Genomic DNA, 23,951 nt, shown 5'->3' with positions numbered 1-23,951 from the left:
AAAAAGATTTTATTTACTTATTTATTATGTTTACAACATTCTGCTTCCATATACATCTGCACACCAGAAGAGGGTACCAGATCTTATAACAGATGGTTGTGAGCTGCCATGTGGTTATTGGAAATTGAACTCAGGACCTCTGGAAGAACAGCCGGAACTCTTAACCACTGAGCCATCTCTCCAGCCCCCACTACTCCCTTTATTCTACTTAGCATCAGGTTTTTCTTTAATCTTTTTATTTCATTGAGTACTGGATTTGGCTCCATTACACTTCCTGGGTGCTCATTTCCTCCTCAAATTGTACATTTTGTATTTTTCCTTATTCAGCTTGCTCCTTTTCACTATAGATCTATACAAGAGTGACCTTTAATAACCACGTGTCAGAGTTAATACTAGGCTTCGTCAAAAATCTCCTCTGCCAATGCCATTAATCTAAAACTCCTCAGTTTGGCCTGTTGTGGAATATTTGTCTAACAAGGCAAAGATGTGTTACATTTGTTTATGTTGTGCAATATTGTTTTAAGTATGTAAAGCTGTATTACATTTGTTTATGCTTAATTTGTTTAATGATGTAAAGATGTGTTTCTCTGCCTGCCTAAAGCACACTTGACTGGTTTAATAAAAAGCTGACTGGCCAATATATAGGCATTATAGGGATAGGCAGGGCTGGCTGGCAGAGAGACTAAATAGGAGGAGGAACCTAGGCTCAGGAGAAGAGAGGAGAGAGAATGAGGGAGAAAGAAAGGGAGACTCCAGGGGTTAGCCAGGCAGCCACCAGGCTGCCAGACTCAGAGTAGGGCACACAAAATAAAAGAAAGCTAAAAAAAAATACGAGGCAAAATGTAGATGAATAGAAACAGGTTAAATTAAGTTATAAGAGCTAGTGGGACAAGCATAAGCTAAGGCCAAGCATTCATAACTAATATTACGTCTCTGTGCCTTTTTGGGAGCTGGTTGGTGGTCCCAAAAAAAGCCTGTTACATTAACCTCAGGCAGATTTTTTTGACAAGGGCAGAAAGCAGCTACATTCTTTGCCAAGATATCCCAAGATTGGTCTTTAGACCACATAGTAATATTCTCTTCTAAAACCTCTTAAGCTGGGTTGCCGTTATCTACATTGCTCTTGGCACCATTGTCTTCCACAGTCCTACCAGTATGGCCCACTAAGCCCTGATTTCCTGCTTTCCTTCAACAGCCTTCCTAATCCAAAGTCCCAAATTCCATTGTCTGCCCACAGGCACATGATCAAGCCCTGTTACAGCAATACCAATATTGCTCCATGGAACCAACTTCTGTCATACTCAATGTTCTGTTGCTATGAAGAGACCATGACTATGGCAAGTCTTAAAAGGGAAGCATTTAACTGGGGCTGGCTCACAGCTCAGAATGTTAATATATTATCAGCATGGCAGGGAACATGGGGGCATGCGAGTGCTGGAGAAGTAGCTGAGAACTCTATATCTGGATTCCACCACACTGGGTGTCTTCATCTCTCTCCACCGTTTTATTCTTTTGCTTTTTGCTTTGTTTTATGACAAGGTTTCTCTGGGAAGCCTTGGCTGTCCTGGAACTCACTCTGTAAACCAGACTGGCTTCCAACTCATGGAGATCCTTTTAATTCTTTTTTTTTTTTTTTTTTTTGGTTTTTTTTTTTTTCAAGACAGGGTTTCTTCTCTGTGTAGCTCTGGAGCCTATCCTGGCACTCTCTCTGGAGACCAGGCTGGCTTCGAACTCACAGAGATCCACCTGCCTCTGTCTCCTGAGTGCTGGGATTAAAGGCGTGCGCCACCAATGCCTGGCGTCTTTTTTTTTTTTTTTAATTTTTGGTATTTTGAGACAGGGTTTCTCTGGGTAGCTTTGGAGGTTGTCCTGGAACTCACTTTGTAAACAGAGATCTGCCTGCCTCTGCCTCCCCAGTGTGTGCGCCTCCACTACTTGACTTACTTTTTAAAAAATATTAAGTTGTTATTACTGTGCAGCTTTTACCTGGGTCCTGGGCATCCAAGCTGGGTCCTCATGCTCAGCTGGAAAACACTTTACTGGTTGAGCCATCTCTCCAGTTAACCGTTTAAAAGTGAGATTTTCCATTTGGGAGGACATACTCTTTTACTTCCCCTCTCTCCCCGATAGTTTTTTTTTTTTCTTTTTGTTTGGTCTGCCATCTGAACAAAAGCCTAATAGCCCTAGAGGTTGCCAATAAATGTCAAAATGCCTTGAAAGTATTTCATCTCCTTTTTTTTTTTTTTTTTTTTTTTTCTTTTAAGACAAGCCTCAGGTAGCTGAAGCTAGCCTGGCACTCATGTAGCTGAGGATGGCTTTGAAACATCCAGCTTCCTGCCCCCACCTCTCAAATGTTGTCATTACAGGGCTACACCACCATGCTTGTCACCTCCCCCCTCCCCCAGCCCCTGCCACCTCTCAAGCCACTGGATCTTTGCTTACAGAAACAGCACTGACAAAGGTCACTAGCAACTTCCTTGTTTGTGAATCCAGTGTCATCTCTGAGATTTTGTTTACCTTATTCATCACCAGCTCTCAACACTTTTCTCCTTGGCTTCCATCCCCTAGGCTACATACCAAAAGCTTTCCCTATCACTCAAACAATTCAACTGGCCTTCCTCCTTCTCACAATCCCCAATCCAGACTCTGCATGGCACTAAAACAACTTCCTGCTGTCTTCATGGTAAATCTAAGCCCGTGTGTTCAAAGGTGTAAGAAACACTGGAAAATCTATTACCATTGGCACCGTCTGTCTGCACTTTCCAATATGAGCGCGGCATCAAATGCTGCCCTGGGCCTGCACCTGTCCTTCCAATTTTTTTTTTTTTTTTTTTTTTTTTTTTTGCATCAGTCTCCCCTCTGGCCAGAAGACACTTCATGTCCTTTCTTGTACTCAGCCTCTCACTGTTCCTCTTTTAAACTTTTCCTCCTTGAGTTCTTACCTTCCCTTTCTTCACAAGTCTTTCACGACCCAGCTCCACAACTACTCTGTTGTCATAAATGCTATTTCTCTTGGGGACTGAGCTTCCCCAGCACTCACTCTTATGAAGTATTTGTCCTTCCCATCGGATTAGAAGTGGTTCAAGCACGGTTCTTTCCTCTGTCGCATTAAGACCATAAGGACCATTGCAGTGGTTCCCAACCTTCCTAATGCTGAGGCCCTTTCATACAGTTCCTAATGCTGTGGTGATCCCTAATCATAAAATTATTTCGTTGCTACTTCATAAGGGCAAATTTACTTCTGTTATGAATCATGATGCAAATATCTGATAAGAGGGGTCGTGACCCACAGACTGAGAACCGCTGAACCAAAGGCCGGCACTCACTAGCACCCAAAGATTTGTACGTTGTCCAGTCTCTGGCACATACAGCTGATCAGTAAATACTAAGTGCAAGAAAGCTGTACCCGTCTAACCCAGTTGGACTCACCCATGAAAGGGCATTCCTTAAGTCATTACCTGGAGACCCCTTCCCAGCCAGGCAACCAGTCTGCCACCAGTGGGACAGCCGGTCGGCACGCGCCGCCTTAGGCTGTTTTTTTCGTTTTTCTGCCTCCAACCCGTGAGCTGAGGCTGGTGATGGAGGTAGACGTAGTTAGAGGGGCAAGCCCAAGTTTTCTCCCAGGTACGAGAAGACAAAATTCTGAGATGCCCATAATACTTCAACTCCCCAACCTACTCTTACCTTCACAGGAGGGTGGGGACGCTCCAGGAGCACCGCCCGCTGACCAATACTTGATCTAGATCAAGAGAGTCAGCCAATTGCTGTGGGCGGAAGACAGGAGGGGCGGAGCGTGGTTGCTAGGGCCTGGCTAGTGGGTGAGTCCGGAGGCGCCGAGCGACTCGGTGGTTGCTAGGAGGGAGGTCACAGAACGCGGCTCGGGGATTGGGCATCGCCGGGCGTGGGCGGGAGGGGTGGGCGTGGCCCGGCGGCGTCCGGTCCAGGCGAGGTGAAACTGCAGGAGTTCCGGCAGGAGGCCCGTGCTGACGGCCCGCACCTTCACCATGGCCTCGGCCGAGCTGGATTACAGCATCGAGATCCCGGATCAGCCCTGCTGGAGCCAGAGTATGGAGGGGGGTTGGGGAGGTAGCCCAGCAGCAACGCCCCGCCTGCCCCGTGGCCCCGCCCTCTCGTGGCCCGCCCCCTCCGGGGTCCGCAGGGCCGGATGGTGCTTGAGGGGCGCGCAGAGCCCCGCCCATTCGCCCCGCCCCCCAGTCGACTGAGGGTCTTTCTGTTCCACACCAGATTCTCAAAGTCCCGTGTTCTGCTTCCCTTTGTGGCTGGAGGCCTCTCGAGGTTCACTCTAATTCTTTTGTCTTGGATCGGGCTCCCCATTTCTCGCCCCTCATCGCCTAGTGTGGCTAGGCCTACCCTTCATTTTCCAGAACGAATGGAGTCCTTGGGGAGCCTCTGGTCCCCAAAAGCCCAGGGGCTCAGCATGCCGAGTCCGCCGCTTCTCCACGATCCTTGGTAGTAGTTAACAGAACCGTCTATTAGGCCGGCTTGAACTCTGTGGAAATCCTATCTCCTTCCTGCCTTTAGTAATTGGATAACCTTCAGTAGACTTTCAACTCTGAATTTCAGTTTTTCCCTCTCTGCAAAAATGAGGAAAAATTGCTGGTTGCACAACCGAGATTATTTGTGTAAAGGACTTGGCATAGGTCCTGATGGAAATGAATTCAGTAGTTGGCACTTAGAATTAACAGCGTTTACCCCCTATATTCATATCACTAAGAAGGATGTGTGGGAGGCTTCACGAGATTAGTAGCTTGTAAAGCAGTGTAAGTTGTTTGTTGGACCAGAGAATGGAAGGTTGTCCCTGTTGGAAACGGTGGCAGAGGAGGCCTGGAGTACAGGTTGGTCTCTGCTTCTGCTCTTTGGTCTATTTGGAATAGTGTTTCCAGTCCACTAACCCTCACTTGTCCAGCTCACCATAAAACTTCGCTTCCTTCAACAGCCTTCGCAGGCCTGTCTGGTCCTAGTGTGTGTCCCTGTCCTGGGAGTTTAGAACAGGGCAGCAGCCTCTCAGCTCCCAAAGCATGAATGGCTGGCACTATCCGTTTGTCCCTAGAGTTGGGTCATTGGGCTTTTGCTGTGAAAGGATTTTGACTTTAGCATGAGATGAAGTCTGTTAATGTTGCTAGCCTTGCAGAGCCATTAGCTGCAAAGGGCTGGCACTCCCTTCCGCATGACCAGGAGGGCAGGGATTCTCTCTGCCCAGGTGGGTAGAGACAGTTTTGGTTTGCATTCTGCCCTACCTCTTACTAGCTCTCTGTCTTTGGCAAGATTTTATTATTTATTTTGGCAGGCCTGGCGGATTGAACCCAGGGCCTAATGCATGCTAAGGCAAGTGCTTTACCACTATGCCATGCTCAGCCCTTATTAAAATTGATTACATATTTATTTGTTTGTGTGTGTGCATGCACACCATAGCATATGTGCACAAGGCAGGGACAGTTGTTTCTCTTCCTGTGCCCTTCGGATCTGGAGATCTAACTCAGGTCACATGGTTTAGCAGCAAATGCTTTTTACTGGCTGAACCATCTCACCAGCTCAACCCTCCTTTTTTGACAGCCTCACTCTGTTGACTGTCCTTAAACGAACTCTACTGCCCAAATAAGCTTGAAATTACAAGTACTGTTCAATCTTTTGTAGTAGCTAGAATTCTAGGCATGTGCCACTGGAACTGGCTTTGGTAGACGATGGTGATGATGATGGAGACAGGGGTTCTCTAAGTAGTTCTCACCATTCTGGAACTCATTATGTAGACCAGGCTGGCCTTGATCTTACAGAGATCTTCCTGCCTCTGCCTCCCAAGTGTTGGGATTAAAGGCATGCAATGCTACTCCTGGCTTTAGCAGATCATTGAATCTTTCTGAGTCATGTATTTCTCCTGTGTCAGATGGAAATGATAATAACAGCCCTCTAAGACTGTGGAGTTCAACAGGGTAGATGCTGTATGTGTGTGCCTGGAACTGAGTGGTTTCTCTGTCCATGCTCCTCCTCCCATGTACTTCCCCTCGTTGCTGGAGGGTGGGGCTCAGACCCAGAAGACATCTGAGGGGCTGATTTACCTTGCAGCCCTTAGCAGGACATTGTGTTGGCAGGATGCTTCCTCCCAGACACCAGGGCCTATGGAGGAATTGTTAGAAAGCACTTCCTGTTCTTGAACCACATCAGCCTTCATGTTGTTTTTGCTCAGTTTGGCATTTGCTGTGTCCCTTCCAAGGGTTAGTTGTTGGTGCATCTAGAGATTCCTGTAAGGCACCCTGCAGAGAGCTGTGGGTTTTCTGGAGAGGGAATGAGGAAACAGTGGTTTCACAATTCTGTGAATACCATCTAGAAAGCAAGCTCTCTTCCTCCCTAAGGCACAGCTTCCCTGCTTCCTTGAGTCTTTCCTCCAAGAGGAAGTACTTCCAGGGCTTTCAGTTGTGCATGAGCCAGGCTAAGTTAGAGGTCATGGACTGCATCCCGAAACCCAGCCCCAACACCAGCCTACACCCCAACCCTAACCCTAACCCTAAATCCAACCATAACCCAAACCCTAACACCAACCCTAAAACTAATTTCAGCACTATCCAAATGCTAACACCAACCCAAACCCTAAACACAAACCTAACCCCAACCCTAATGCAAACCCTAAAACAATTCTAACCCTAACCCAAACCTTAAACACAAACATAACCCCAAAACAAACCCTAGCTCCCTAAACCTAACCCAACCCTTGCCATAACTCTAGCCCTCATGGATAGCTCTCTTGCTTCCTCCAGTCTTCATTCTATGATGAAATACTGTAAAGACTTTTAGTTATTCTTCTGCTTCTCTCTGAAAGTTCATGCACCAGAGCTAAACTGGAGGTCAGGGACTTCTTCTCTAACTGTAAACCCAACTGCAACCCTAACCCTAACCCCAACCCTAACCCTAATCCTAATTCCAACCATAACCATATCCCTAGCATTTTAAAAATATTTTTTAATTTATTAATTTTTACATTCCAATCTCAGTTTCCCCTCCCTCCTCTCTTCCCACTTCTCCCCTATGCCCCCTCCCATCTTCTGCTCAGAGAGGGTAAGGCCTCCCCTAGGAAGCCTGTCTGTCCTATTACCTCGTTGAGGCAGGGCCAAGGCACTTCCCCACCCTCCACACCCCTGTGTCTAGGCTGAGCAAGGTACAGAATGGGCTCCACTAAGTCAGTTTGTGCATTAGAGTTAGATCTTGGACCCACTGTCAGTAGCCTCATATATTGTCCCAGTCACACCATTGTCACCTATATTAAGGAGTCTAGTTTGGTCTTATGCAGGTTCCCCATTTGTCAGACCAGAGTCAGTGATGTCTCAGTAGCTCAGGTCAGCTGATTCTGTGGGTTTCCCATCGCGGTCTTGACTTCTTTGTTCATAGTATTGCTCCTCCTTCACTTCGATTGTACTCCAGGAGCTTGGCCCAATGGTTAGTTGTGGATTTCTGCATCTGCTTCCATCTGTTTCTGGAAGAGCATAACCCTAACATTAATGCTCACACTAACTCCAACTCTAACCCTAACCCTAACCCTAACCCTAAGCCTAAGCCTACTTCTTTCAATCTTCCCACCACAGTGAAGTACCTTGAGGGCTCTTAAGTTGTTTCTTCTTCTTCCCTCTCAGAGTACTGCCCCAGAGCTCATCTAGAGGTCATAGACCGCTTCACTAACTCCAAACTTAACCCCAGCACTAACACTATCTTCAACCCTAATTATAACTATGGACCTAATCTAACTAAAGGCCTAACCCTAACCCAAAATTAGTGCCAACCCTAAACCTAACCCTAACCCCAAGCCCAATCAAAAATCTGATTCCAACCCTAATCCAAATCTTCACTTCAAACTAACCCCAAAGCTAATTCTAACCTAACTAAAACCATACCCTAGCTCAAACTCTGATCCTAACCATAATTCTAACCCTAGCTCCTACTTTAACCTTAACGCTAACCTACCCTAACCATAGCTCCAACCCAACCTAACCCAAATCCTAACTACAACACAAACCCTAATCCCATCCATAACCCTACACCTAACCCTAGCCCTAACCCTAGCTCCAAATCTAATCCTAACCCTAACCCTAACCCTAGCCCAAACCTAACTCTAACCCAATCCTAACTCTAACCCAACTCCTAACCCTCACCCTAACCCCAAACCTAATCCTCACCCTGACTCCAACCCTAACCTTCACCCTAACCACAACCCCAACCCTCACCCTAGCCCCAATCCTCTCCCATGCACTGTGGTCTCTGAACCTATTAACCTCTCCTCTGTAGAGAGCTCCTCTGCAGGTTGGCCTGAATGCACAGAATGCCTCTCATCTGAAGACCCAGGGCAGAAATTGCCCTTCCTTTGTGGTTACTGTTCAGTGAGGAAGTGTTCAGGATGGTCAGTCATAATTAGTTTTTGGAATTGCCTTACCCTTTCCCCGAAGAGGAAATCAAAGCCACAGAGCCAAGCACTGCAGTCATTTGACAGTGAGGTTAACTTTGACAGCTATTGCTCACTGTGTGGCGATGGGCTGGAGTCATTCAGAGCTCTGAGCTTTGTGGGGCAGACTGGTGTGCCTAACATGGGTATCTTGGATTTGATCTTTCAGCACCTCGCTGACCCGACAAAATTCATAGAAACGTTGAAGACAGGGCTGTCACTCTTTGAGTCACCAGAAGGCCTCAAGGCAGCCACCTAAGGTGACTTGAGGGGTTCCAGACTATTGTGAGCTTTCTCTTTTGCCTGCCACTGGCAAGGGTCAAAGAAATGTAGCCGTATCTTTAAATTCAAACAGCTTTTGCTGGCACCAGGAAGCAGTGCTGGGTCCCCACCATCATGAGGGGCCCGTTTTGAGTGAGGACTGACAGGTCCATGGTGATCAGCAAAAGTGCTGAAGTGAAGGCACTGGAGGAGAAGGAGGAGCAGAGTGGCTGCAGGGGTCTAAAGGAGGAAAGCTTTGATAGTGGAGTTAAGAACCTCAGGAAGTAGCCAGGCGTGAAGGCGTATGGTGATAATCCTAGCACAGAGGAGGCAGAGGCAGGTGGATCTCTGAGTTCAAGGCCAGCCTGGTCTACAGAGAGAGTTCCAGGTCAGCCAGGGCTACACAGAGAAACCGTCTCAAAAACACCAAAAAACCAAACCAAACCAAACCCCACTGAATGCTTCATGTATTGCATGGCAACTTTGTGCAGGGGCCATGCTAACCTTCTCTGTAATTGTTCCAATTTTAGTGTGATGCTGAAGCACAGATTTCATTTATTTTCAAATTCTCATGCCTTTTCTTCCATCCATGAACAGGGCAATTAAAACTTTTTCCCAAGGGCCTGCTGAATGCCTGCTTCTGTTTCAGGCCCTGCCTTTGAGGTCTAGACTCAGTGTGCCTTTTGCATTTGTAATCTTCTGCTGTTGACCACGCTGTGCCTCACCCTCGTGCCAGCCCCCTGGGGCCTCCTTTCATTGTGTTTTTGATCCTCACTGTCACCCTGGCAGGAGGGGTACCCTTAATCAGGTTTTGCAGATGAGGGATGGACAAGATGGAGGATGTGAAATATCTCGCTCCAAGTAATACTTTTTCAACCTGAGAGCCTTACTTCAGAATGGAGTACTTGTGAATTCCTTACTTGTGAATGTGAAGATTTTGGCTGGCACGAGGAAGGGCTGCCAGAATACAATGCCACAGTGAGGGCTGTACACAAAGAAAGGGTGTCCATTGACGTATTTTTATTACAGCCTCAAATTGGGAGCAACATCATGTTTGATAATGGGAGATTGGTCACCATAAATTATGAAAACATTCCACAGCTGCTCTGCAGCCACCGAAAATAATGGCTTAAATTATACATACATACATATATATATATATATATATATATATACATATATATATACACACACACACATACATACATACATACATACATACCCTGACAGGAGATGGTCACAATATATTGCTGAATGGAAGAAAGCAGATGACAAAGAGTAAGATTCCGATTTTATTTGGTTTTTATTTTCTACTTTGTAGTGTATGTTGTGCATTCTTACATGGAATGCAATTCTGCTATGTTATTTTAAAATCTAAATTTAAAATAATTTGGGTTAAACATAGGAGCAATGAGACTCTAGACAGGATTTCTGGGGGTTAGGGAAAATGGGGAATCCTTTTCTCGTTTACATTTTAAAAACACATAGGTTTCTTATGCTTTGATTCTTGCCTCCCATTCAAAACAGCCTGTGTCATGTCAGCCCTCTCCATCTTCTCTCATGCCCCTGGGACACACGCAATCTAATTTATGCCTTAGTTTATGACTTGAACTGCTTGCTGAACAGCAGACATATTTGTAATTCTTGTGTTTCCAGCATCCCGTTATTCCTTGACAGACGACAGGCAGCCTGGGATTGAGTTATTTTGTAGCATGCTCAAGTAGTGTCAGGTAAAAAAGAATGCTTCTTCATTCCCAAGGGCTTCTGGGTATCCTTAACCAGCTGGCTTGGTTGCTTTGATGGGACTGTCTTCCCTATTGTAGTTTTGAAATGGTGTTGTAACTTTCCTTGCAAAATTGATACACTCTGCCTTGAAATCTCTTTTTGTTTTTGTAGTATCTCAGGATCTTACACAGGATAGGTAAGTTCTATCCCTGAGCTGCACCCTAGCCCAATATTTGTTTTAGAAAATGGGCTAAAAAGATTCTAAGCCAGCTGTGGTGGTGCACATCTGTAATCCCTTGCTTAGGGAGGAGAGGCAAGAGGGCCAGAGCTCAAGGCATCCTGACTATGCAGTAAGTTCAAGACCATGAGACCCTGTCTCAAAAAAGAAATTGGCTCTAATTTCACAGAGATTAGCCATTAAGATTTGATGATTTTTCCATGTATGGAATAGTTGTGTGTACATTTAGATGATGTTGTTTTGTGATGACATTTTGCAGCTTTTTCAGTTACCATTTTAAAAATTGTATTGAGATATAATTCACGTATCATAAAATGCTTCTTTTTTTTACTATATGGCCAATTCGTGTGTTTTTTTTTTTTTTTTTACTATAACCAGAGTTGTGAAAACATCAGTATGATCCAATTCTAGAAATTTTTACATTGAAAAAGAGATCTTGGACTCATTGGTGGTCTCTCCCGACCCTTCCTTCCACCTGCTGACAACCACAGATCTGCCTTCTGTCTATGGACTTACCTTTTCTGCTGTTTTATATAGATGGAATCATCTGATACGTGACCCTTTTCTCCTTTCACTTATCATGGTGGGGTTTTTTGTTTGTTTTTTTTGTTTTTGTTTTTCGAGACAGGGTTTCTTTGTGTAGTTCTGTAAACCAGGTGGGCCTCGAACTCAATAGAGATCCACCTGCCCCTGCCTCCTGAGTGCTGGGATTAAAGGTGTATGCCACCACTGCCCGGTTAGCATGGTGTTTTTAAAGCTCATCTATACTGCAGTCTGGGTAGTACTTTTTTAGTCTTTTCTATGATTGAATAGTATCCCATTGTATGGATGCCCACCTTTCCCATAGTGTGATCAATACTACTGTGAAAGTCACATCCAAATTGTTGCATGGACCATTGTTTTCAGTTCCTATGGGCATAAGCTTAGGAGTGAATTATTGGGTCACAGGTGACTCTGTGCTTAATTTTTGTTGTTTTGAGGTAGTCGTCGTTAGGGTTACCACTGCTGTGATGAAACACCATGACCAAAGCAGCTTGGGGAGGAAAGGGTTTACTTGGCTTAAGGTTCCACAGCACTGTTTGTCATTGGAGGAAAGTCAGGACAGAAATTCATACAGGACAGGAACCTGGAAGCAGGAGCTGATGCAGAAGCCATGGAGAGTGCTGCTTACTGGCTTGCTCCCCATGGCTTGCTCAGCCTGCTTTCTTGTAGAATCCAGGACCACCAGCCCAGGGGTGGCACACCCAAAATAGGCTGGACCCTCCCCATTAGGAAAATGTCCTAAAACTGGATTTTACGGAGCATTTTCTCAGTTGAAGCTCCCTCCTTTCAGGTGACTCAAGCTGTGTTAAGTTGACATAAGTCCAGCCAGCACAGTATTGCTGTGTCTGCCAGGCTGACTTGAAATGTGCTTGGCAACCCAGGTTGTGCTTGAACTTACAGGTCTCCTGCTTCTACCTCAAAACTGCTGGGGTTGCAATACGTTTCAGACCTGTGGGAGCTGCCAAACTGTTGTTCAAAGTGATTGTACCTTTTTCCCTTTCTACCAGGAGTGTGAAGTGTTGGCTTCCCCTACCAGGGTTGGTGATCCTCTGACTTTTTGATTATAGCTCTTCTCATAAGCATAAAGTGATGTTTCCTTGTCGTTTTGACTTCCATTCTCCTAATGACTATGAAGGTGTTTCATTGTAGTCATCGTCAGTGACTACAAGCTTTTGCTGTGCAAGCATGAGGATCTGAGCTTTGATGCCAGCACCCATGTAAAAAGCTGGGGATGGCCACACACACACACACACACACACACACTCTCTCTCTCTCTCCTGTTACACCCACGCTGGGGGAGCAGTGGAGACAGGAGGATCACTGGGACTCTGCTAGCTTGGCTGTAGGCTCTGGAAGAAGCTCTACATCAGAGAACAAGGTAGAGAGTGACAGAGAAAGACACTAAATGTCCTCCTCTGGTTTCCCCATGTGTGTATGGGTGCTCATGCCCATATAAGGGTGCACACACACCACACATACGTATAGCATGCTCACTCATATACATATACATATATAATATTTCTCTTTCTTTGCTCCCTCCCCCATCTGGCAGATGCACACACACACACACACACACACACACACACACACACACACACACACACACACACACACACACACACAGAGAGAGAGAGAGAGAGAGAGAGAGAGAGAGAGACCCACACCTGGGTTATTTGTTTTGGTTTTAGATTATAAGAGTTTTATTCAGTGTGTTCTGAATATAAGTGCCATATCAGAGGTGAGGTTTTTTTCCCCCTCTTTCTTTCTCTCTTTCTCAAAGTGCCCTTTAAAGTATAAAATTTGGGTCTGGAGAGGTGGCCTATAGGTTAAGAGCACTTGTTGCCTTTGCAGAAGCCTTCTGTATCTGCTGCCCACCTGGAGGCTCATAACCGTCTTAATCTAGTTCCAGGGGATCCAGCTCCTTCTTCTGGCCTCAGTAAGCACCAGGAACACACATAGTATATACATGCAGGCAAAACATTCATACACATAAAATAAAAATAAATAAATAAGTGCAAACGTTGAGATTTTAGCTTATCTGTTTCATTTGTTTTCTGTGGTGTTGGTGTCATGGCCTATAATGGTTGCTTAGTTAAGATCACGAGATGATCTCCTTTCTAAAAGGATCGGTTTTATGTGTATGAATGTTTTGCCTACATGTTTGTCTGTGCACCATGTGCATGCCTGCTGCCCACAGAGGTCAGAAGAGGGGACATTGGATCCCCTGGAACTGGAGTTGCAGACGGTTGTGAGCTGCCATGTGTGTGCTGGGAATTGAACTCAGGTCCTCTGGAAGAGCAGACAGTGCTCTTAACCACTGACCTATCTCTCCAGCCCCTAGTTTTAATTCTTATATTGAGGTATGTGACATACTGAAATTTCACATGTTTCAAAATTATCATGAATCTGCTTTCTTTTTCTTGCTGTGTAGACCAGGATTGCCTAGAACTCTCAACCTTCAGAGTGCTAGTGTGTGACACCATTCCAAGCCTGTGACTTTTTCCCTGATACTTCCTTCTCTTGTTCTTTTTTGTTATTTTTTTTTTGAGACAGGATTTTCTGTGTAAAAGCCCTAGCTGTCCTCGAACTCACTTTGTAGACCAAGCTGGTCTCGAACTCATAGAAATCCACTTATCTCTGCCTCCTGAGTGCTGGGACTAAGGGTGTGCCCCACTACTACCTGGCTTCTCTCATTCTTTCCCCCACTGTCCTTGTTTAGACCATCACCATCTCTTGCCTTGCTGTAGCAGCCTAGCTTCTCTAGCAAACACTGTCAGTGCATTATGAGGAGAGTGTGGTGTTGGTGGGTACCCCTAACTAGTCTGATGATTGGGGTGGGGTGTGATAATTATGTAACTGCCGAGTTCCTGTGCGGGCCAGCATGGTACTGTCCACTGGGCATGTGGTGATAAATGAGGTAGATGTACTTCCTGCATTGCAGAGCCGCTGGGTTAGGGGAGAGTGACAGACATGAAACAGTTGTGTAAGTCTACATTAATCAGTAACAGATTGGACCATGCCACTTTCCCGTTACATTGCATTGCTATGGAATAAACCTCCCAATTCAGTGGATTCAAGCCCCAGTCCCACTCTTTGCTGCTCTTCTGTCCATTGCTCTCTGTCCTCCAGGGTCCCAGCACCAGGATGCTTGCTGTGGCCCAGATGGCTTAACTCAGCCCTGCCCTGCCCATGCCCTCTGTCTACCCTGCATGTCCCCACTGGACCTTTGAGGCCACTGCAGGGAGTGTGACTTCCTCACGCAGACTTTTTTGGTCACTAGCACTTTCCAAACCATATTTTAAAGGTTTCTTTATAGAATTTTCATGTATAGAATCCAAAGGGACAATGGTGGGTAAAGCCTAGTGCTAAATTGCTTGCCTACCATGCGCATGGCGCTGGGTTCCATTCTCAGTGCCACAGAGAAGCAGAAGCAAATGTGAACTCCAGAGGGGAGTGTGCACTCCCCGGCCCTGGTGAAGAGCATGTTGGGTACAGACGCTGGAGAGTAGAGACTGGTTCTTGGAAGGGAGTGCTTGGGCTCTGGGAATGGGCAGGATGTCCAGGGCACTGTGCCCTCATAGAGACGCACATCTTGAGAGTCATCTCCTAAGGAACCTAACAGATCTCACTCCAGAGCTGAGCAGAAGGGCTCAGTGTTGGAAGGGCAGTTTGGAAGCTCTGCAGAGCCTGGTCAAATCTCTGTTTAGAAATGTCCTTTCTGAGGCTGGAGTGTTGGCTCAGCAGTTAAGAGCACTGGCTGCTCTTCCAGAGGTCCTGAGTTCAATTCCCAGCAACCACATGGTGGCTCACAACCATCTACAATAGGATAGATGACCTCTTCTAGCATGCAGGTATACATACAGAGCACTCATACATAAAATATAAATAAATACAATTTAAAAAAAAAAAAAGAAGAGAGATGCCCTTTCTGGCCAGGTAGTGGTGGTGCACACCTTTAATCCCAGTACTCAGGAGGCACAGGCAGGCGGATCTCTGTGAGTTTGAAGCCAGCCTGGTCTACAAAGTGAGTTCTAGTACAGCTAGGGCTGTTACACAGAGGAACCTTGACTCGAAAAACAAAACAAAGAAAGAAAGAAGGAAAGAAAGGGATGCCCTTTCTGTTTGTGAGGGGCTGGCCTTGTCGTGTGGCCACTGGTGGATATGAAATCCAGTGGCTGCACCTCAGAGATTCATCCAGTGGGTGGGAATGGGTAGCTGTTGGTTAACCCAGGAGCCTGAAGCTGCCTGAGCTTGTGGTGGGCAAGGCTGGGCTGCTCCCCACCCACACAGCACAGGTCCTGAGGTGCCACCCTGGTGGAAGATAGAGGGGCCCAGGGACAAGAAAGGCTGTGAGTGTTTGGAGCCACCTGAGTTGGTAAGCCTGGAAGGGATGGCAGGTGTCAGCAAGGGACCGAGGGGCTGGCAGCTGCTGTTCCATCTTGCCTAGAGCCCTGCGGGTGCGCGCAGTTAATCTCTGAAGGCCAGAGTCACCGCTACCGGAGAGCAGGAACATTGAACTTTTCAATCACATTAATTTCCACAGGAAATTGTTGTCTTCCTTTTGTCCAAAGGTTAGTGATTTATATTTACCATCTTCTAACTAGCCTTGAAATTTACTGTTGCCAGGTCACCACCAGCATCAATAAATTTCAGGTGTCGGATGAGCATAGCCAAGTGGCTTGGTCCTTGGAAGGGTGCATACGCGCCAGCCCTTTTTAGAGGCCGGCTGTCTAGCTACAGACAGTCCTTGTGCAAATGCATGCATTGGGGATGGCACTCACCTTGCGGGGTAGGTGGGACATGGTTTTAGGGAGGCCTCTTCAGATTGACAGCTTGAACTCCTAAGTATATCACTGAAGGAGGCATGCTTCCAGCTGTGGGTGGGGCTAACAGGGGTGGGGTTCTCAGACTGGGGAGCAGGGACTACACAGCATACCTGCCCCCATGCTGTTATAGGGGCTAAAGTTCCATGAATACAGTCTCTTGACAGCAGGGGAGGTGTGGCCAGTCAGTCTCCTGTGCCTGCTTAAGTTGTTTTACCCAGGTCTTTTGTTCTCTTATTTTATTTTTATTTTTTCGAGATGGGTGTCTCATGTACCCCAGGCTGGCTTTGAACCTTGACTTTACTTTGTAGCTGAGGACAAGCTTGAACTTCTGATCGGCCAGCCTCTGGAGAGCTAGCATTATAGATATGCACCACCATGCCTAGTGTGGTTCTGTGGGTCGAACCCAGGGCCTTGAACATGTGAGGCAAGCATTGTATCAGCTGAGCTTTGCCCTAAACACTTCTAGTTCTCTTAAGATCTTTTCCCTCCATGCATTCATAGATTAGAACAGAGGCTAGCCAACCTTTTCTGTAAAGAGACAGTGGTGTTTAAGGCTTTGTGAGCCATCTCTTTTGTAGCCACTCGTCTGTGCTGTGTTCATCTGAAGGTAGCCATAGACACTAGCTAAACTGGGTAAGAATGGCTGTGTTCCAATGTAACTCTTTATTGACAGGGTCTCATGTTGCAAAGGCTAGTCTCAAACTCATTATGTAAGCAAGGATGACCCTGAACTCCTGATCCCTTCTGGTTCACTTCCCAAGTGCTGAGATAGCAGGCATGGACTCTGCCATGCTGGGTTTATGGTGTTGGGGACTGAACCCACAGCTTTACATGTTAGGCCAGCACTCTGCTAAATGAGCTACATCTCCAGGCCCCTGAATGCACACCCATGTGATAGAAAGTGAATCCACAGCTGTATTTGTGCCAGGCAAGCTGATTGCCACTGATCTACAGTTCCAGACATCAAATAGGGCTTTTTGTAGATTTACAGATTTATTTATTTATTTGTTAGTTTTGGTTTCTCAAGGCAGGGTTTCTCTGCTAGCCCTGGCTGTCCTGGAACTTGCTTTGTAAACAAGACTGGCCTTGAACTCACAGAGATGCACCTGCCTCTGCTTCCCCAGTGCTGGGATTAAAGGTGTGTGCCACTACCACCCACTATTTATTTATTTATTTATTTGAGACAGGGTTTCTCTATGTAGCTCTGGCTGTCCTAGAACTTGCTATGTAGACCATGCTAGCCTCAACTCCCAAAGATCCATGTGCTTGTCTCCTGGGTGTTGGGATTAAAGGCATGTGCCACCATGCCCAGCTATATACACAGGCATTAAAATGTCATATGATTGTATTGTGATTTCTTAAAGACTGTGGTTTCCCATGTAGCCCAGGCTGCTCTCTGCCATTCAGGCCCCCTGCCTCAGCTTCCCTCGGGCTAGATTATAGGTATGTGTCACCACACTGATTTTTTTCTACCCATTAAAAAATGTAAAAGAGTGGGGCCTGGCATGGTGGTGCATGCCTTTAATCTCAGGAGGTGGAACCACATGGATTTCTGTGAGTTTGAGGCCAGCCTGATCTATATAGCGAGTTCTAGGCCAACCGGGGCTATAGTAAGACTGTCTCAGAAAAGAAAAGAAAGCCTGGTCTTGAGGTAGCTCAGTGATAGAGCACTGTGGAGCCCTCAGTTTGATTTCCAGCAATGTAAAATAAACAAAAAACAAACCATTTTTTGGAGCTGGGAAGGTGTCTCATGGGTAATGTAGCTGCTGTTCAAACCTGAGGACTGAGTTCAAACCCAGTGCTTCTGTCAGAGAACCAACTCTGAAGGTCATTCCCTGACCTCCAAACACTCTGGCACCCCTAACCCTTCCCACACAAAGAAATCAATGTAATGTTTTAAAATGAAAGGAAAACAGTCTGATTTAGCCCACAGGTCATGGTTCCCTGGGCTGGAAGTTGATGCTGTCTGGAAAGGGCATTCACTTCATTTTCTGGGGATTTGAGTTACTAAATGTGGGTGTTCCCAGTGATGCCATGGCACCTCCACAAAGGTCTACGAAAAGACAGCTGGCCAGAGGGATGGGGCAAGAGCCGCCTGCCCACAGCTCTAGATTGGTCAGAACCCCAATCCTGCCTCTGGTGTTGACACTCCCCATCTATATTTCAGAGAACCCCTGCCATGATGGGAAGAAGGCCAGGAAGCGACTGCCTGTGGTGATTCTCTTGGGCTGGGGAGGCTGCAGGGACAAGAACCTGGCCAAGTATAGCGCCATCTATCACAAAAGGGTGAGTACTGTGGGCAAGTGCTCACCCAGGATGTGGGCCTCTGCTACTCTGCTGCTTTGTGGGGAACATTAAACTTGGCTGCTTCACCTTTGGGATGGAGCAAAGGTTGACCACCTGTGTGGCGCCCTAGAGCAGTGCCAGCGACCTGTGAGGAAGACAGCGACCTCACAGGACTTGGACAGCATTATACCATGCCCTCATGCAGCTGCTTCAGTCCTGTTACCCATTTCTTCTTCCCCCAGGGCCTAGATGTGTTTGTTCTCTAGTTTGTGACGTAAGTTCTCACCCCACATCCTGAATCATGCCTTTTTGGATGGCAGGAGCTGGGACAGTGTGCACCAGGCATAGTTTTCTAGGATCTCCTCCTTTTCTGACCAGGAGAACTTCGGAGTGACAGCACCTTTCCTCCCCATTCCCAGGGTCAGAGGGTTTCTTAGAGAAGAGTCATGCTTCTTAGGCGGCTCTAAAATGTGGATGTGGAAGTTGTAACTAGCAAGGGTCCCAGGGGGGTTGGAGTACAGTGTAGAAAACCCCCTTTTACACCTGATCTCCTCAAAGCAGCCTTCAGGAGGGGGTACAAATCAAGGAGACAAAGTGTATGTGTTTAGAGTGACACCAGGGCCTGGTCCTCAGAGGATTAGGTGGGATTGTAAAGTTAGGTTTGCTAGTAAGAAAGCTCATCGGTGGCACATGCCTTAAAGCCAAGCGCTTGGGAAGCAGAGGTAAATGGATCTGTGGTTCCATCCTGATCTACAGAGCAAGTTCTAGGACAGCCAGGGCTACACAGAGAAACCCTGCCTCGAAAAACCACATACACACACAAAGGGCTCGGGGGAGCCCTTTGCTGCTGCAGAGTGGAGGAGGAAGGATTGGAAGCACTGGCACTGGAAGCCAGAAGTAGTTTAGAGGGAATTTCTGTAAGTCCAGTGCAGAGGAGCCTGGGGCCTGGTGATGGGTTGTAGAGCTAGTGGGAGGAAGAATGGTAGGTTAGTGGTTAATGGTAGCTCTGCAGAGATCAGGAGTAGGATAAGGAGGCATAAATAGGGTCATGTCAGAGTCTAGGCTGGGGCACTTTCTGGGTAAAGAGTTGTGCTTTTGAGACAGGAACATTAAAGAGGGTGGAACATTAAAGATAGGTTCTAGGGTGATGAGACACTAGAAATGTGAGGAGATAGCAAAAATCGTTTAGGGAAGCCATGAGGAACACAGACTTAATGAAAAGACTTCTACAGGAAAAGACTTCTACAAGAAAACCTTAGAAGGCATGCCGGTCCATAGGAGAGTCTTTGGGAAGGTGGCTTTTCAGAGAGTAAGGCTGTTATGTGGGCAGAAAGTGTGAGGAAGAAAGTGGTGGAAGGTCCCAGGGAACAGGGGCTGGGCTAGCAGGGCAGCTGCCGGGGCAGCCTCGGAGAGGAAGGGCTGCCTTTACCCCTAGCAAAGAGAAGATGGGTGTGAAGAAAAAAGTTTTCCAGTCTAAAACTCCCACTTTTTTTTTTTATTTGAAGGAAAATAACACCTCCTTATAATGCCATCTAGCTATCCCCTCAGCTTCCCCTGTAAGGGGTGCATCCACCTAGGTTTTCTCTGTGTACCTTTTAGACCACGGACCCCATCTTGTCCTGTTAGTAAGTTTTTGTTGCATGTCCATGATCATTACATGTTCGTTGCATAGTTCATTTTATCCAGTCCATGTATGGATACCCAAGTAGTATGTTCCCAAAGCATCTTATACAGCTGGTTTGTCCAACCCCAGAGTCCAATCCAGGATCACACACTGCAGGTCATTCTCTTGTTCCTTAACTATGTATTCTTTCTTGTGACTTAAAAAGGTCCTTGCTTTTGACTTACTGAAGACCGGGCTGTAAGGGAATATATGTACAAGTGTGTAGTTCCGCCTGCTGCTGGAGTTGGGGAGTAGCAATGGGGGCTAAAAAGCCTCCATTAGACAACCATTTGGGAGTGTGGGCAAACTCAGGCACCCCCTCCAGAGTTTTTAGCACCTCCATGGCTGGAAGCTCAGGGGTCTATGGCTGGTGACCATGGCTGGCCTTTCCTGCTTGGGTCATCGGAGAACTGTGGCCATACACTTCTCCCCTTGTTATTGCTGTGAGGATTCACTTTGTGACAGGTGCTGTTTTTGTCACTTGAGATACGTTTTTTTTTTCATTTAACTTCTACCATAACCTTTTGAAGTGAGTGTCATCCCAATTATAGATGGGGACAGAGACAGAGAAAGAAGAAATAAATTACTCTTTGCCCAGAAAGTTAATAAGTGGCGGGGCCAAAAATTAAGTGCAGACCTGTCTGACCCCAAAGCCTGCCCAACTCAGGGCCCCCTGACAGAGAGACTTCTTTGTCTCTAGAACAAATTAATAAGAGGGGCTAAGGCCCAGACAGGGTAGTATTTGGTGCCTTCTCCATGTGGCCTTCAAGGGGACCTGTACAGAGGGTTAGAGGTACACTTGACACAGGCAATAAGGGTATGGAAGCTGAAAGTGAGCTTGGGCCTAGATGTTTGGATTAAGAGCAACAATGTTTTCTGGATTTGGAATTTCTTTTATTTTGTTTCTAGTCCCCTCCCTACTACCCTCCCTCCCTCCTTCTCTCTTTCCTTCTGGTTTGGAATTTCAAGGTGAGTGTGAGAAGTGATCCTAAGTACCAGATATAATTAAAGGTCAGACCCCCAAACCAAACAGTGTGGACTCTTGTTTTCAGGGCACTGCAACAGGGAAGAGGACAGGACCGCTGTGTAGATCTGGCTCAGAAGCACCCTCTGGTGGTTAAGGATGGGGCCTGCATGCTTTCTCTGTCTCATGGGGATGCAAAGTAGCCACACCGTGGTATATCCAAGTCCCAAGGCCTTAATTACACAAGTTGTAGGGTTGGGTTGGTCAGGAGGACGCCATAGAGGGAACTAGAGTGAAGAGATTTTCTTCTGGCTGGATCACATGTTTCCAAAGCATGCTGTCAGCTCCAGGCTTCAAATACCATCCCAGGCTGAGGAGGCATGGACAGCATGAAGCAGGGTGTTCAAAAACAGGCCGTGAGCACGCCTAAAATCCCAGCACTCGGGAGGCAGGGGCAGGCGGATCTCTGTGAGTTCAAGGCCAGCCTGGTCTACAAGAGCTAGTTCCAGAACAGCCAGGGCTACACAGAGAAACCCTGTCTCAAAAAAACACAAACAAAAACTCTACCACCGACAACAAAACAGCAGGCCTCGAGTGTGCCTCCACTCCTGAATCTGCAGCTGGTGAGCTAGCTACAACAGAACTGTGAAAATTAGAGCTACTGGGCTCCTTTGACTAACTTGTGCCCACCACCCACCGTATCCTGGGACTGACCTGGTCCCTCTCGTCTCTCCAGGGCTGCATTGTGATCCGATACACGGCTCCCTGGCACATGGTCTTCTTCTCTGAATCCTTGGGCATCCCCTCCCTTCGTGTGATGGCCCAGAAGTTGCTCGAGCTCCTCTTTGACTACGAGATTGAGAGGGAGCCTCTGCTCTTCCATGTCTTCAGTAATGGCGGCGTCATGCTCTACCGCTACGTGCTGGAGCTCCTCCAGACCCATCAGCGCTTCCGCCACCTGCATGTGGTGGGCACCGTGTTTGACAGTGGTCCTGGTGATAGCAACCTAGTAGGGGCCCTGAGGGCCCTGGCAATCATCCTGGAGCGCCGGCCTACTGTGCTGCGCCTGTTGCTCCTAGTGGCTTTTGCCTTGGTGGTAGTCCTGTTGCACTTCCTGCTTTCCCCGTTCACTGCCCTCTTCCACACCCACTTCTATGACAGGCTGCAGGACTCAGGCTCCCACTGGCCTGAGCTCTACCTCTACTCCAGAGCTGATGAGGTAGTCTCAGCCAGGGATGTGGAACGTATGGTAGAGGAACGCCTGGCTCACCAGGTCCTGGTGCGCTCGGTGGACTTTGTGTCATCGGCGCATGTCAGCCACCTCCGTGACTATCCTACTTACTATACAAGTCTGTGTGTCGACTTCATGCAAAACTGTGTCCAGTGCTGAGGTCCTGCTTCAGAAATAAACGCCGGGCACCTCCCTTCAACCTACATCTGTCCTGAAGGACTGCTGGCATGGCTGCTCCCTCAGACCCTGGGATGGGGGTGCCAAGGCAAGTTTCCATTGGGCAGCCTTGCAGTTATTTGGACAAGTGCAATGTTCTTACGGTGTTTGGGCTGTAAAAGGTTAATAGTTTGTGTGTTGGGTGAATGGCTTGAGGCTAAACCCCAGACTTGTTTTGAAAACAAAGTGGTAAAGTGCTGGCTGTACAGTCATGAGTTCAAACCCAGAACTCACATAAAAAAAAAAAAAAAAAAAAAAAAAAAAAAAGCCAGGCACGGTGGCACACACTTAAAATCCCACCTCTGGGGAGGTGGAGATAGTCAGGTGACTGGAGGCTTTCCAGCCAACTGGCGCAGCCTAGTGGTGAACCCCAGGCCAGTGACAGGGCCTGTCTCAATGGGCGAGGTGAATGGTGCCTGAGAGCCACCCTGGGTGGACCTCTGGCCCCCACATGCATTTGCACATAAGTGCAGCTGCACACACCTGGATTGTGTAAGAACCCTTCACATAGGACCTCTTAACAACATTCCAGATGTGCAGTCAATGGCCCCATTGTTAACTATGGGTACACAGTACTATGTGTACAGAATGCATAGCAGATCCCCCTTCTTAGTTACTTTGCATGATTTAGAATGTAATCATCTTGGATAACTGAAGTTTTATTCTTGTTCCAAGAACTGAGTTTAGGTAGGGGTGTGCGTGCGTGTGTGTGTGTGTGTGTGTGTGTGTGTGTGTGTGTGTGTGTGTGTGCGCGTGTGCATGTGCATGTGTGATTGATGTAGCCTAGGCTGCCTCAATCTATGTAGCTGAGGATGACTTTGAATTCCTGATCTTCCCATCTCCACCTCCCAGGTACTGGGATTACAGGCATATGCCACCATGCCTGGCTTGAGTTTTCATTTCTTGGATGGAAGGTACCTTAAGTAGAGAGAGAGGCTGGGGAGCAGAGCTGTCTCTTGAAGGACAAAGCTACACATTAAGCACTGTCCCCACGTGGCCTGTCACTTGGAGAAGTTGTCACTAACCTTGTGGTCAGACATCAGATGTCTGAGGATTTGGGTATTTGGAGTCTGCCTGATGCCACACACTTTGTTAGGGAGCCGTTGAATTGAAGGAATTTGATGGCTGTGTATTAATAAAGAGGAAGATGTGATATACCCCTAGTCTCCAAAGGCCTATTAGCAGGGCATCAAACCTCCTCTGCTTCTCAGGTACTTTCCTGATTCCGTGGAGATGTGGCTGCATTCCTAGCCATGGCCAACAGGTGGCAGTGTTGCCTGTGCCGTGAGACAGCTTAAGACATGCTTTGGTAGAATGCCTGCCCTGTGTTGAACATGCCCTCCCTATTAAAGAGTACTTGGCCCCTGGGGTGGGGCTAAGCAGCTGCCAAGGACTCACTAAGTCCAAGGCAAGGAAGGGGAGAGTAGAGACGTAAAAGAAGTCTGGCTTCCTAGAACGAACCACTGAAGCGGTTACCTTTTCCGAGGCATCATCAGGTTTGCTACTTCACAGTGGAAGCCATGTAGTCTTGATTTCAAACCCTAGACGCTACGCT

The 23,951-nt window shown here is 47.1% G+C and overlaps 2 protein-coding genes and 1 pseudogene across 2 annotated transcripts in view; 1 reads left to right on the top strand and 2 right to left on the bottom strand.

Annotated features, from left to right (window-relative positions):
- Positions 1-3,933, bottom strand: part of Armh1 (armadillo like helical domain containing 1) — a 42,009-nt gene extending 38,076 nt beyond the window's left edge. The window contains exon 1 of the mRNA XM_027402597.2: positions 3,685-3,933. The gene's annotated coding sequence lies outside the window, so the exon portion shown is untranslated. The remainder of the gene's footprint in view (positions 1-3,684) is intronic.
- On the top strand, positions 3,908-23,553 carry Tmem53 (transmembrane protein 53). Its single transcript, XM_027402612.2, has 3 exons — positions 3,908-4,065; positions 18,204-18,322; positions 21,686-23,553. The coding sequence occupies exons 1-3, from the start codon at positions 4,005-4,007 to the stop codon at positions 22,337-22,339; spliced, it is 834 nt and encodes a 277-aa protein (XP_027258413.1). The 5' UTR covers positions 3,908-4,004; the 3' UTR covers positions 22,340-23,553.
- On the bottom strand, positions 9,151-9,249 carry LOC113833008 (annotated as a pseudogene).
- Positions 23,554-23,951: the final 398 nt, after the last annotated feature.

The sequence above is a fragment of the Cricetulus griseus genome, chromosome 2 (assembly GCF_003668045.3).
Source record: "Cricetulus griseus strain 17A/GY chromosome 2, alternate assembly CriGri-PICRH-1.0, whole genome shotgun sequence".
NCBI lineage: Eukaryota > Metazoa > Chordata > Mammalia > Rodentia > Cricetidae > Cricetulus > Cricetulus griseus.
Note: the sequence above shows the minus strand (reverse complement) of the source record. Positions and strands in the feature narration are given on the sequence as shown.

Bases quoted from the DNA above. Each gene is read 5' to 3' on its own strand.
- Tmem53 (XM_027402612.2), top strand. From the start codon at position 4,005: ATGGCCTCGGCCGAGCTGGATTACAGCATCGAGATCCCGGATCAGCCC. The intron at 4,066-18,203 runs GTATGGAGGGGG...TCTATATTTCAG, and splicing joins TCAGCCCTGCTGGAGCCAGA to AGAACCCCTGCCATGATGGG. The intron at 18,323-21,685 runs GTGAGTACTGTG...TCGTCTCTCCAG, and splicing joins GCGCCATCTATCACAAAAGG to GGCTGCATTGTGATCCGATA.